Genomic DNA, 15,686 nt, shown 5'->3' on the forward strand with positions numbered 1-15,686 from the left:
TTATAAATGCTTGGAATCCTCCCCACGTTTGAGTATACCAGCCATGTAGCCTTAGAGAACCAAGGCAAACGGGATTTACCCCCTTGTTTTTCTTACCCATAAGGGACTCCAAGGCGGGTGGGGAGCATGGCTGATTAACCTTTCATTTTTATTATGAACAAAAAACAAAGAAACTGTGACAGACTCAGATAATGAGGATAAAGCCTTTCTACACTTCATTATGCTGGAGGCTACTTCTGATGCATCACTAACTAAAATACCACCCAAAAATGTAAAAAAAAAATTAAGAAACTGAAGAATATTGGTAGAAGTACAAATTAAAAAAAAAAAAAAGCAGGCTAAAACTTTATTACAATTACAAAAAAGCACACGAAACATTACATCATATCCACATCAAACATTAAACTATTCCAAAGAAATTATAAGAAACCAAGAAATCTTGGTTTACACAACAGAAGAAATCCAAACCGAATTAAAAAGCCAAGGAATCACAAATTTAAAAAAAAAAGATTATAATCAGGAAAGCTGGAGAGATAATATACACAAACACCTACATATTAACATTAACTCTCCTCAAATACCAGAGATATAGATTATGAAAGAACCTAAGTAGAACAATACATCCCAAACCCACTACAATGCTATAAATGCCAAAAGAAACAAAAAAAAAACATCTCCCGCGATGGAAAATGAAAAAGCAAAATGGGAGGAATATAAAAAAAAAATGCCAACAAAAACTCTGAGGAAAACCCAAATAAATCTATAGAATATTTTTTTAAAAACTTTACTAGCCATTGCACATGAATGTATACCTAAAAGTAGCAGAACTGACAAACAACAAAAACTCTGGTTTAACAATGAATGCCGGAAAGCAATTCGCCTATTCGCTAAAGCTGCTTTACGAAAATTCAACTCCCAATGAACAAAGTACAATCTAAACCTTTTTAAGCAAAAAAGAGCAATAGCTCGTAAAGTTATCAGAGAAGCAAAATGATGTAATGGAAAGATTATATAAATAAAATAAACTCAAGTACAAACCCCAAACAAGTATGGAACATGGTAAGGAAAATTTCAGGCAAAAATTTGTTTGCCCTTCCCTTTAAATCATCTCCTACAAAACATTAAAATAACAGAGACAAAAAATATAACAAATCTTCTCACTGAAACCTTTTAAAACAATTTCTCCAGTAAAAATTACAGTCAATCTTTCCAAAAGACAAAACAAGATACAGAAAAAAGATAAACAAATTAAATTTGAACTCAAACAACAAAGAAGAATACAACTATCCTTTTACTAAAAATGAACTCTTAAAAGCCATAAACGAAGCACACTGGGGCGGATGAGATACATTATGAGTTTCTGAAACAACTTCCTTCCAAATCAATAACACATCTTTTAAACACGTTCAACAAAATAGGGTTCAAGTGAAAACTACCCAATAGCTGGAAACATGCTATTGTAATCCCCATCCCTAAGCCAGAGAAAGACAGTTCAGATACACAAAATTTCAGATCAATTACATTGACAATTTGTCTCTGCAAAACATTTTAAAGAATGATAAATAAATGACTTAACTGGTATCTGGAAACCAACGCCTCAATTGCCAACATACAAAGTGGTTTTAGAAACAAAAGAGGAACAATGGACAACATAATCCAATTGGAAACCTTTATCAAAGAAGCTTTCATTAAAAAAGAACACGCAATAGCTATCTTTTTTGATTTAGAAAAGGCTTACAATACAACATGGCGACAGGGTATAATAAGACCTGTACAATCTTGGATTAAAGGGCAGACTACCCATCATAAAAGATTTTCTATCTGATAGAAGTTTTAAAGTAAGAATCGGACCTACCCTATCAGACACAAAAATACAGGAAGAAGGAATCCCACAAGGACGTATTTTATCAGTTACACTATTTAATATAAAAATTAATATTGTAAATTGTCTAAACAATGAGATAAATGGCTCTTTATATGTGGATGACCTTGTAGATAAGAAAAAATATACCTCAGAACGCCAACTACAGATGTGCATAAACAAACTAACACAATGGACCGCAGAAAATGGCTTTAAATTTTCAACAACCAAAACTGTGTCCATTTCTGTAAGCATAGGAAAATGCACAATGACCCTACTCTCAACCTAAAAGGGACAAAAAACAAAATAGCTGACCAATGTAAATTTCTGGGACTTATTTTTGACAAAAAACTCTGTTTCATCCTTCACTTAAAATATTTAAAACAAAAATGTTTCAAAACTCTACAACTATTAAGGGTTATAGCAAATACTGAGTGGGGATCAGCCTGGTCATCACTCCTAAAATTATATAGAACCCTGATACGAGCCAAACTAGACTATGAAAGCTTTATATATGATTTAACCAGAAAAAGTTATTTTAAAACTCTGAACCTCCATCCATCACACAAGATTAAGTCCTGTCTTGAGGACATTCAAATTCTCCTTGATAGAATGCTTATATGCTGAAGCCTATGAACCTCCACTAAAATTGAGGCGTGAAAAATTAGGCTTACAATATTATTTAAAACTCAAATCAAACTCCAAAAATTCTGCCTATCAATGCACTTTCAATTCCAACTACATAATCTATTTAAAAAAATAAATAAAAAAAGAAAATGCAATTAAACCCTTTGATCTTTACATGGAAGAAACGATAAAACCACTTACAGATAACTCAATAGATCAAACCAGCATCCATGAGGAAAATCTCCCAGAACTCCCACCTTGTCTGTTAAATCAACCTAAAGTCATACTAGACCTGACAATATATCCTAAATCCAATACTCATCCCTCAGATTATAGAGAAAAACTAAACATTCTGGATTCTTACCCAAATTGGACACACGTTTACACGGATGGTTCCAAAGATAAAAACAAAGTGGGATGTGCCGCTATTTCAGAAAAAAACTATTCGGCAAAATAGATTACCAAATAAATCCTCAGTCTATAATGCAGAAATTGCAACCATAAACTTGGTTCTAGATATTATCACCAACCAAAACCCAGAAATTCATAATATTTGTAGACTCTCTCTTTTTTTTTTATTTTACTTCAGTCGAAGTTCTCAGAAATCAAGGGGCCCACAACCTGGGGCTAACACTTGAACTCTATATGAGATACATAGATATTCGAATGTTCCATTAAAGTTCTTTATCTCTCAAGCACTGAGTTAGTAAAGAAATTTAGAACATAGTTTTCCTCTCCTCAATTAACCATTTTTATACATTGTAGTATATCTTTCATGTTGGTCTCTTGGTCTTACTGGATTCCAGAACAAGAATTTATCTAGTCTGGTGGAGTATCCAGCTTCGTGCTATTACTTGAGGTAATATCACTTGGAGAAGGTGCACCATTCCTCGGAAAAGCTGTGGAGTAGCCGTAGTGAGGAGATTTTATTTGGGCTGCGAATACTTATGTGATTTTGAATATTTGGTCAGGGTTTACTTCTATAGAAAAAGTATCCTCATACCAGATTGTTCTGGCAAACCCCTGTACTGAGAGACCTTAGACACTCGAGGACAGTGTCTAGTAGGCATTCAAGTTCTCTCCTGACATTAGACTCATTATCAGTAGTAGAATTATTAAAAAAAAAAAAAAATTAAACAATCCCTTACTAATCAAACTGTTACGAAAGACCCTTTTTATCATGCAGCACAAAACCTTCTGTCAGATTCCTAATCACTATGGTTTCCGTGGTAATGAAAAAAAAAAAGCTGATATGGTGAGCAAAAAATTCCCTAAAACTTCAAATAAGTGACATAAAGGTCCCTTACATGGACTGCAAACTTTCAATAAACAATTTTATTACAAAGAAATGGCAAGAAAACTGAAACAATTGCTAAAACAACAAACTCTTCCAAATTACTCCTATACTTTAAAAAAAAAACAAAAAAACTACTAGATCCCAGAAAATCATATGAAGAAGTAGTCTTATGTATCCGGATAGGACACATATACATAAATCACTCCCATATACTAAAAAGTGAAGTACCTTCCAAATGTATACCATGTCACAAACCTTATACGGTGGAACACTTTTTACTTGACTGCTATGATCTCACAAATTTGTCAACACTGCTTCAAGGCCACACAAACATAAAAGAACTTCTTTGAAAAAGAAAACCTTAAAACCATTCTAAACTTCCTAAAACAAGCAAATGTTTACCATAAAATATAAATACCATCAAATAAGAAACTATATCAAAACATTAATCAAATATGCCCAGCGAAAATCAAATCCAAAAGTATCTTTTTTAACAGTTTTAATTTTATATACAACATTAAATAACCCAAAGAAAGTCGATATGTTGGTTAAACAAACTAACTCACAAAGTTCTAAATATTTTTTTAATAATCTACAAAAACTAGACATAAAGGGTATTAAGTAAGGATTAAATCTTCAACCTCCCAAAAGTTTATCACTTAGAACTATTAACCATTATATCATGTGGACATGAATTGAATGTAACAATTTTCCTCTACAAAATATTTGTGAAGAACTTGAAGCGGAAAAACTTTTACCAAAATGACCTGAAAAGTTTTGATATGACATAAAACAAAATAACCAAACTAAACCAAGCCAAGACAAACATTACACTCGCTTCCTCATAAAATTACATTTCTTAATAAAAAAAATAAATAAATAAAAAAACTACTTGATCAATTTACATGACTTTTGGAATACAATATTTTCACATCATAAAGATTTTTCTGTATTTTTGTTTTTTATTGGGTTGAATTCTGAACAAGAATTTTTTTTTTTCACTATTTTACTGAGCTATTTCTAAGATTCATTTTTCAGTGCATTTCTGTTAGTGGAATATGGCAACTAAAAATAAAATATGAATACTTGTTAGTGAAAAATGTTAGCATACACTGAAAATTACAGAAAATAATCAAGCAGATTTTCATTAAATAAAATGAATTTATGTAAAAAAAATGAGCAATTCTATGATGGAGTGACACCATTTGTCATTTTTACTTTAAAAGGAAAGTTTGAATTGTCTCCATTGAATAGTTAAAATTGTAGCGGTTGAGGACTGCATATTAGTTGAATTTCTTAAATGAAAATACTTGATTATTTTCCATAATTTTCAGTGTACATCATCATTTTTAGATAACAAATATTTCCCCAATTTTTCCTGTTATCTTATTTTTAATTTCAATATTTCACTACTGCACCAATGTTACATACCAATTTTTTTTAATATATCTACATAAATTTGATTCAAATTACTTACACATTGAATTTTTCTTTGTTGCATGCATTTCATAACAAAATTTAAAATTTCTAATTTATCTGAATTCTAATTAATAATTCTCCTCCTTCCAACTTTTCACATACGCAACATTGCCAGTCTATCTCTGCTCAGTATTTTCATAGCAAGTACTCAACTGAGCTTCAATCTATGACCCTCCAAGCTAAAATTCACAAACACTCATCTAGCTATGACTATCAACAATTCCTCCTACTCTCTATTTATGCCTAAAACTAAACACAAATTCCATGAGCAGAGTTTCTTTCCTAGAACTGCCTGTGGAACTCTATATTGCGAGTGCTTTCCAGCTGACTACAACATGGTCGTTTTCAAGTTCAATGTGAACAGATTCTCTTAAATAATCAAATTCTACCCAATTTCCTCGATGACTCATCATTACGTTACTTCACCACCTCCTGACACTTATCAATCTTTATCCTTGATTGGCTTTTGAGCCTTGATAAGCAGTGACTCCCTTTAAAAAAAAAAAAAAAAAAAAAAAGAAGCCACGTTAAAGTTTTTGTGTTGATTTACATTATCATAGTATCTGTTCTTCGGATGCTGCACTTCCGTTTCTTGTTCTCTTTCGGTGCAGGAGAGGTCCTTCACGACTGAGACAATTTTTATTTTTGTACCTTTTCTCCACGTTAAAAAACGACCCTGGTGTCTAACTCTGTCCCGTGGGGAGGCATAGTAAATAGGTACATTATCATGCCCGGCCGATTTGGTTTAATGGTAAGAACATTTGCTAATAAACCGGGAGACCATGTTTCAATCCTCAGTTGAGTCCGGAGTCATAAGAAAAAGACTTATAAAATGATACTTGATGCCTTCTAGCTGAACACTTACCATTATGAGGGGAAGATCAAGTGCAAGTGGTGTAATCCTGAGAATAAAGTGATACCCTTCTCTACACCTTAGTGTAGCAGTTAATGAAAAGAGAGCCTTTGGGTCGTCCTCGACTATAGTCGATCATCTAGTTGGATATTGTCATGAAATTTTCTTTGTGATCAAAGGATGGAGGAGTTCTGGTTATGACTTTAAAAGATATCCAATATTGAGATCCATTTTGGGACTGTGGAATGTGGAGTTGTCAATGCTCCTAGATCCCTGTTGGTCTGGAGAGGGCATTTGATGGTACCAGATCAGGCTGTTTGAATATACTGGCTTCCTGACTAAAACATGCACCAAATATTGATATTATTGCTTTTTTTGTATTTCCCTTTGCAAAACTCAATCATGTTCTGCAAAGTCAAGTTGGTTGGTTGTTTTTGCTTTACGGCATATTCACCCTTTTCAGGTTATTTAATGCTGAATCCGGTCATTTTGAAGAAAAAACTTTTTAATAGAATATTTTTTTTTTTTCATGTCAGTTTCTATTTAACCCATAGTTGGGATCCTAACAGGTACTACCACTCCCGGTCAGAGTGGACCTGGGGGCAATGGCAATTAAAGGGTGGCTCCATACTCCCCAAAGCCCGCAAACTGGGGCCTCACTATCGGATATAGTTTAAGGTCATATCCAGGACCTCTGCAAAGTCAAAAACAAAAGCAACAATTTTTCTTTCTACAAAACAACCAAACGAAACATTATGAATATATAACCGAGCGTGGATGTGCATAAGCAAATATTGAACTGTTTATGAAATGATGTCAAGGTAAGGAAAAAGAAAAAACTATAAAAGGGAGAGAGCGTTGAAGAGGACGATCTCGTTAGAGACATGGGTAACGTCACAGCCATAACGAGAAACTCGTGGCGTGAGAATGAGGAAATAAATATTATAAAAAGAAAAAAGTTGAGTTATTACTTGTCCTATGTTCCTTGCGACGTACTCTGCTACAACGTGTTGGGTCTACGTGTGTAAACGTGTGTTATGTTAGAAATAGATATTCAAAAGTATAAAGAAATTGAAGCAGAAAATCTTTCTTTCTTTTTTTTCAAAATTACTTGATTCAGCATTAACTAACCCGAAAAGGGTTGCTATGTCAACAAACAAAACAATCAAACCAAATTATAGAAGGAATTCTTGAATCCTTTCTGGCTGCGGTTATTTTGTTAATTGTGATGTTTTGTTTGTGTTTCTCAGATACCAGAATATTTATAGCAAAAGTCCGGACAGCATCAGGAAAGTTTTGGTCAATATTCAAAAGGCAGAAAAAAGGAAGAAACGTAAGAAAACTGCAGAGGAAGATGAAACCAGTGACGGCGGAGAGGTACCTGCCCCTATTGAAAGGTATACATACTACTTCATTTGTTTTTTTTTTGTTTTTGTTTTTTTTACTAGAATTATGAGTCTTGAAATCATTTTTTAAAATGTATACTATAAATTTATGACGTCACTCCAAATCTGTTGGTATACTACAAATCTATGACGTCACTCCAAATCTGTTGGTATACTACAAATCTATGACGTCACTCCAAATCTGTTGGTATACTACAAATCTATGACGTCACTCCAAATCTGTTGTTATACTACAAATCTATGACGTCACTCCAAATCTGTTGGTAGAACAGGATTTTACGATTTCAGTTTTGATTTCTAGCGATGGCAACCTGTTTCTTTGTTGGAAATTTATTTACTTTTGATGCAATATTTTCCATTTTCTAAAAGTAGTAAAGGTATCAGATATTTCAAAGTGAGACACATTCCACAATGTAGTTATTACATTTTTTTTTTTAAATTGTGAATGGTGTATACAAAATATCTATTCATATAAGATGCTCCAGTTCTTGTGAAATTCTGTTTGAAACCTTCTCTCTTAACCAACCCTATTTTGATTTTCTTTACCCGTAGCGTGGATGACGTGCTTAAAACAATTGATTCTGACCTCGAAGATGACAGTGATAAACAAGAGAGGAAAACGAAAAGCAAAAAATCTAAATCTGGCAGTCAAAGTTGGTTGCATGAAAACACAGATGATAAAATCACTGACTTTATGGATATCAGTGCGAACCGCAGTGTTACAAGTAAGTTTGTCATACGAAATCATGTGGTCTTCTCGACAATGCATGTTTGAAGACCTGCAGTCAACAACACATGGTAACTCGTAGTTTCTTGCATTCTTCCAAGTATTGACGCCCATATGATCACCTGTAAAAAATATATATATTTATAAGAACAAAAGAATTAATAAAATATATTGATAAACATTTTAGCAAGAGTTAAAAACACGTTTAATTTTTCAAAAAGGAAACTCCACGGATTAAGGACAATCCACTAAATTTGTGTTTCCTTTTTGAAAAATAAATATGTTTTTAACTCTTGCTAAAGTGTTTATCAACATGTTTTATTAATTATTTTTTCTTATCATAAGCTCTATTTCCTATTTGGTTTTATTGAGCTTTTACATCTGGTGATGATTACTTTATAAATATTAATTCTTTAATATTTGTAATATATTTTATGTTTGACATTTTGGATTATCTTGGTGAACTTTATTGTAATTCTTTTTTTCATTTTATGTACCTACTTAAAATTTTATGTAAATATTTTCAGTATTTATTTTGACAGTGCTCGATAGGTAAGTAGAGCTAGGTAGTAAGTTTTGAAAATGTATATGGAAATTAAGCTACACTGAATTTTCTGTGTTTCATCCTTGTGAAGATTCATCAGGCTATTGCATGAAATTAATGTTGCTTTGTGGTTTTATACATCTCCGCGGTGCTGGGTTTGCTAGTCAGCCAATCAGATGTTCATAGTTATTCACACACCCATTCATGTAGCCAATGAGAATGTACACCTGTTTCTTTACCGCGGATTTCCTCCTTCTTTTTGATCAAAGAATGACCTGCTATTAAATTGGATGTTTTTTACTTACATTGTTTTTATCCAAGAGTATTTCTTTACGTATTTGTTTAATCATTAATCTTTATTATAATTTTATCATTTTCGTTATTATTATTAGTTCATTTTTTTTTTTTTTTTTACCATTATCCTAAGATAAATTTTATTATGTGTGTACATGTTTGTTATTTCATGCCTGCAGTTTAGCCTGACAAATCCTTAGGTTGGTTGGTTGATTGTTTTTGTTTTACGGCATATCAACCCTTTTCGGGTTATTTAATGCCGTATCCAAAGATTTTGAAGAAAAATTTTTTTAATAGAATACATTTGTTGTTTTCACGTCGGTTTCTATTTAACCCATAGTTGGGACCCTAACAGATACTACCACTCCGGGTCAGAGTGGACCTGGGAGCAATGGTAATTAAAGGGTGGCTCCACACTCTCCAAAGTCCACAAGTTGGGGCCTCACCACTGGATATAGTTTAAGGTCATATCCAGGACCCCCATTGAGGGACTTTTACCCTTTGCAGGGAGGCAGTCAGCGTATTCTAATGCCCCACCGATAGGGCCGACAAATCCTTAGGAGGAAATGCAGAAAATTTCTATGTAGCTTAATTGCCATATATATTTTCAAAACTTATATATTTATATACATTAGTTTTTCCTTTTTTTTTACTCAAAACAAGGCATTTTGCCACTTGTGTGTATAAGGTTATTATTTGAAATCTTATCTAACAGAGGATAGTAGGATTGATATGTTTGTTTGTATTACATTTAAAACTTCTGTACAGTCAGGGAAGCAGGAAACAGGAGGAATTCCAAAATCTATCAGATCGAGGAAATATTAGAGTAGGGACCTCAACAGTGAAGGATGGGGTGGGACTGCTTATCGGGTTAGTCAGGAGTATGTACATTGAAGGGGGCACAAATGCTATGAGTTCATCAGAGCATACTCAATGAAAGTACTTGTAAAACAGGCACAGGCAATATTACAGTGATGGGACAGAGGTTAGAGCTTGGCTGATAGTGCAGGACCTATTAGATTAGAGACGTTTTTTGAAACCTAAATGGTGGATTCAACAATGCTTCATGTATGAGCAAATGATGGTTTTATAAAAGTATAAAATATTCTCAGGTGTGAGTCATTTTCTAGGATGGTAGAAGGAATACCTGCTCCAGGACAGTTTTGCTTCACTCTTGTGCCCCTTTACAAAACTAAATAAAATCATAATATGCTATTAAATTTTATGTCTAGAATCCTTATTCTAATTTTGATCAAGATCCATTACAAGATTTTGATTCAAGAAAATGTCTTGAATTTAAGGAATCTTAAGATGAAATTTAAATTCATGAAATTTGGCTTCATTGATGTCTAATATGATTATGGATTAAATTTAATCTGAAATATTTGAATTTTCAAATGATCATTTGAGCCCATTTTAAAATCCCTTCGGAATATTCCAAAGAAATTGAAATTTGAGCAACGTTATTGTTATATAATCACACAAAAATGTTTTCATGACAAGCTTAAACCCCCTCTTCACTCCTTTGGCATAAAACTAAATATAGCCCACATTGCTCTAGCAACTAGTTCATAATAATTAATTCTTTACGTCCAAACATATGTAAACTTTATATAAAGATAAGGGCATCCAATTTTAAGGATTTAATTTTTTTCATGTTTGTTTGATTTAATTTGGGAAACGTTTTCTTCTTTTCAACTACAATGTTTTTCAATTTTTGAGATTTCTTAGTTTTATTCGATTGTGAATGTTCTTGTGTATTTGACTTTATTTAGTGACTATGCATTCTCATGTCATGTTGTCCTGATGAACTCCTATACAGAAAGACCTTAGATATTCGAGGACAGTGTCTCGTAGGCATTCAAATGCTCCTTAGTTGTGTTTGTGTGTGTGTGTAATAATTTATATAACAATAAATTGATTAACGAAATGATACTTATTGGTTTAAAATTTGATAAAATCATTTTAGTGATATAATTTAATGATATTGAATGTGTCCACTTTTTTTTTTTTTTTTTTGAATATTTTCTGTTTATAATCTAAATAAATTTTATTTTCTCTTGCAGCTACCAAACCTTCTCAGACAGCAAATAATGCCAGCGTTAAAAAGGGATCGCTGTTTAAGACTTCTGACGATGGCAGAATCGTGATATCTAATGAAGATATAAATGGTAAGATCACATTTCATAAATGAATCCAAATGACAAATTCTGTTTGCTTGAAAAGGAGAAATCAATGCCAATGCACTTTTTTTTTTTTTTCTCAATGTTATCATTTTTTTCTAGCTGGGAATGGGGATCCTAGCGGATGGCAGACGTTCACCTGCTGTCTCATACAATCCAACTGAGAGATCTCTTTAAGATTCTGACTCTCTTTAAGTGCAATTGTTTGTGTCACTTGCACTTGGTTCACCGGGTATATTTTCCAGTTAGTTTTTAAAATTTATTTTCATGAGTCCGATTGCTCCTATAATTATTGGAATAATGGCAATGTCTGAATTGCTCTCTGCATAGCAAAAGCTATGAGACAATGTCACTAAAAACATTTTGACAAAGAAGATCGGCAATAATTGAGAGCAATAAGTACAGTCAAAGGAGAAAGATTGGGAATACACGGAAAAAATATATTAAAATAATTTATGACAAGCTAATTCTGCATCATAGAATCTGAAGAATGAGACTACGTGGAGATTTGATACAACCGTTTCGTGGACCAAAAAATATAATTGTGTACAACATTAACAAATGGAGCGATTTCATTAGGTGATCATATCTATAATGAAAAAATATTAGTGTTTAATGTGAGGTTTCTCTTACTAAAAGAATTATTTGATGATGTAGAATATTTTGTTAATGAAATTTTGTCTTTTATATATAATAGAAAAAATTTTTTGTCTCTTATATATAACTAGTGGGGGTACCCGGCGTTGCCCGGGTGTTTGGAGGTGTGTGTGTGTGTGTGTAGGGTGGTGGGTAAAGAATTTCTTTAAAAGATCGGAAAAACCCAAACACAAAAAAAAAAACCGCCAACGAAAGTAAAACTTCTTTAAAAAAATCGGAAAAACAAACCCCTTCCCCCCCAAAAAAAGGCGGCGTTGCTCGGGTGTTTGGAGGTGTGTATGTAGGGGGGGGGCAAAGAATAAGCAAATTAATAACCCTGTTTAAACTTTTTTAAAAAATCGGAAAAAACAAAACAAATAAAACAGCGACCGGACGTAAAACTTCTTTAAAACAATTGAATAAACAAAAAACCCCAAAAAAGGAACAAAAACAAAAAAAACAGCGAAAAGCGAAAAAAAAAAATGGTATAAATAACCTCGTTTCAATATTAAACGTTTAAAAATCGAGAAAAAAAGTATATCTGATAACTGGGATTGAACCTGAAATCTTTTGATAGCAATGCTGTAACTTAACCCATCGTGTTATAGACACATAGATGAAAGTAGGTCAGTTTTTATAACATTTAAAACGAATTCAATGTACAACGTCTTTTGCACGTATTGACGCATGCGTAAAGCCATCTTGTCATGAATATACCTTTTTTTTTTTTCACCCCTCCTTGTAAAAAAGAGAGTTGTTAAGAATGAAGGAATGAATGTTTTGGGCCAATTTTTCGATATTTGTCGTCCAAGATGTCGAGCTTCAAAATGATACCGAACTCGTGAAAATCCGTTGTATCTGTCGAAAGTTTTTGCGAGATATACAAACGCACATACATTTTCGCTTTATATATATACTAGCGGTGGGGGTGGTGTTAATGAAAACGTAAGAATAAACGAAGTAAAAAAAGAAAACATAAAAACGAGCGTTAAAACTTAAGCAGGGGGTACTCGGGTGGGGGGGGGGTAATCAAAACATCGAGAAAAAAACACAAAAAAGAACTAAACGTAAGGCAAACGAACGATGTTAAATGTAAAAATAGAAAAAACAAAAAAGAAAACAGAAAAAAACTAAAAACCAAAAAAAATGTGAAAAATGGCTTAAATAAGCCTGTTTCGATATTAAAATTTTAAAAATCGGTGGATACCCGGGTGTTTGGTGTTTTTAGCGGACACACAAACACATACATACACACATTTTCGCTTTTATATATATAGATATATAGACTAGTGGGGGTACCCGGCGTTGCCCGAGTGTTTAGAGGTGTGCGTGTTGGACGGAGGGGGAGGGGATCAAAACAAAAGAAAAAGCGAAGTAAGAACCCTGTTTAAATATAAAAAAAACAAAAAACAATGTTAAAACTTCTTTTAAAAAAATCGTTGCCCGGGTGTTTGTGTTGGGGGGGGGGGGGCTTTAAAAAAAAGTTTTGGTAAGTAGTTAGGATCGAATCCGAAGCCTTGAGGCGAAGGTGGAAAAGAAAGTGTGCAAAAAACCTGACACGTTACCCGCTCGCCCAAACAACTGAAACACGTTTGAATTTATTTATTTACATATTAAAAACAGAACTGACACGTGCCCGCAATAAAAGTTAACTCTGCTACTTCTATTTGACCTCATTAATGAGGTCAAATAGAAGTCACACAATTAACTTTTAGTGCGGGGCATATTTTGGGTTTGTTTACCCAACTTTGGCTGGTTGTTTCCCCAAGATGTTGGGGAGGGGGAAACCAGCTCCCCATTGTCCAGATTGAATAGCAATTGTCTGATATAAGGAGTTTGGCCCCACATTGATCAAAGCTGATTGCTTCTGGACGTTCCCCGGTGCGATTGCCGGGAACGGCCTTAGCTTTTAATTAGTTTCAGTTTTATACAAAAAAGCTGAACGAACACAAGACGTGCTGAAGTAGCAAGAATTTTGTAAAAATCAACGTAAATAAGTCTAGACGCAACGTGCATTCGCAAATCATAGATATTATTATCTAGGGGGTATATAAACACTTCTAAGCGATAGTAACCCCCCCCCCCCCCGGGGACTGTCGTCGAAAAAAGCCTTTTCGAGACATACAAAAAATGCATGCGCGCATTTGCTTTTTATATATATAGATAACTTTTATATATATATATATATATATATAGATATAACTTTTATATATATAAAAGATAAAAAAAAAATAGGCACTTCTATACTAATGAGATGAGATCTTGTAGTAGATAACGTTTTCAGATAAAAAACAATGGTTTCAATTTTTTTTTTTTTTTTTTTTTTTTTTTTTTTTTTTTTTTTTTGTAACTTATTGTTACAGCGGTAGCTTCCAAATTATGCAGTCGAAATTACCTGAATATTACTGAATTATTAACCAAAACAACTTTAATCGTGGTAGCAGCTGAAAATTGCTGCCATCTTGTTTGAATCGAAACAGAAAATTACCTCCCTTTTGAACTTTTCTGTGTCTTACGATCGTTTTCATCAAATTCTATTTTCTGTTTTCTTTAATAAATAATTGTCTACCTTATCGACTTTTTGTATTTTTTGGATGTAATCATCTTAAAAATACAAGGAATATGTAGATACCATTGTTTTCATGTGAAATTCAGTTTTACGATTTCCAAAATTTTGTCCCAATAGTGTAGAAGCACCAAAAAATAGTTTAATATAAGCAATCTTTTTAAATGTACTTTACATATCTTTAATATATATTGAAACTTTTTAAACTAATAGTTTTCATTTAAGTTACCTCCCTTGAAAAGTAATGAGCATAATATTTTAAATGTTTTTGGTAATTTATCCACTTTTTATTACATTGATTCAATTAATTACTGTTAATACCAACAAAACTATTGCATATATAAAGGAAAATAAGACAATAAAATTGCAGATGAACAACACAAACAAGTAACTTTTTTTTAAGATAACTTTTAATGCTTCTTTGCATTATCGTTTAGATATTTTTTTTTTTTACATTCTTATTCACCCCAAATCTAAGAAGCTACTGTGAATTAGAGACCATGTCTACAGGGACACTCTAAGTAGGGAGTTGAGCAGCAAGATGTCTGTTCACATTGCACTTTCAAATTTCTTCATTTTAATACAGCCATGGAAACAGGGAACAAAGTTTGAGGGAATAAACTATTAGAACAGATTTTCAGTCATCTTGAAACCTCCACAGTGAAAGTGTGGGATTTTTTTTTTTTTTTTTTTTGGCACTTACCGAGTTAGTTGGTAGTAATTTGTTGTCCGTTGATAAACCAATGAACTATCATAGAAAAAAAATATTTGCTTTTACTCAAAACTTCTGATACCTTTATAAATTTGATAATGGCATATAGGGTATTTAGACATGTGGAAATCTTTTTAATCTGTTTTCATCTGGGGAAGAAAAGGCTGCTAAGTGTTAAAAATTGAAAAATTGGTATGTGCGTGGTCGTCGGATTTTTATCTGTTTGCTGGTTCATGAATGTGCATGCGCGAATGGGTTAAGAATAAATAGGTTTGAAAACACTTTTTAAAAATCATGTCCAGCTGGGCTAATGGTTATTGTACTTGACTTACTGTTTTAGGGTTTTGGTTTCAGTCTCAGCTTGAATATTTTTTTATGAACTGTTTAGGAAAAAACATAATACTCGCATGCACGTGTCTCAGTTTATGTATGAATTAAAATATAATATTTATACGTATTGTACAACCGGGCAATGCCAGGCAGCCTGCTGGCAACTTACTA

General features: G+C 32.9%; 1 protein-coding gene across 2 annotated transcripts in view; it reads left to right on the plus strand.

The window, feature by feature from the left end:
• LOC145242255 (RRP12-like protein) overlaps nucleotides 1-15,686 on the plus strand; it is a 139,550-nt gene that overhangs the window by 109,402 nt on the left and 14,462 nt on the right. For both annotated transcript variants that reach the window (XM_080105265.1, XM_080105266.1), the window contains exons 27-29: nucleotides 7,368-7,514; nucleotides 8,076-8,248; nucleotides 11,155-11,259. In XM_080105265.1, coding sequence (XP_079961391.1) covers nucleotides 7,368-7,514; nucleotides 8,076-8,248; nucleotides 11,155-11,259 — 425 coding nt within the window. The remainder of the gene's footprint in view (nucleotides 1-7,367; nucleotides 7,515-8,075; nucleotides 8,249-11,154; nucleotides 11,260-15,686) is intronic.

The sequence above is a fragment of the Euprymna scolopes genome, chromosome 21 (assembly GCF_053919585.1).
Source record: "Euprymna scolopes isolate OS-2025 chromosome 21, ASM5391958v1, whole genome shotgun sequence".
NCBI lineage: Eukaryota > Metazoa > Mollusca > Cephalopoda > Sepiida > Sepiolidae > Euprymna > Euprymna scolopes.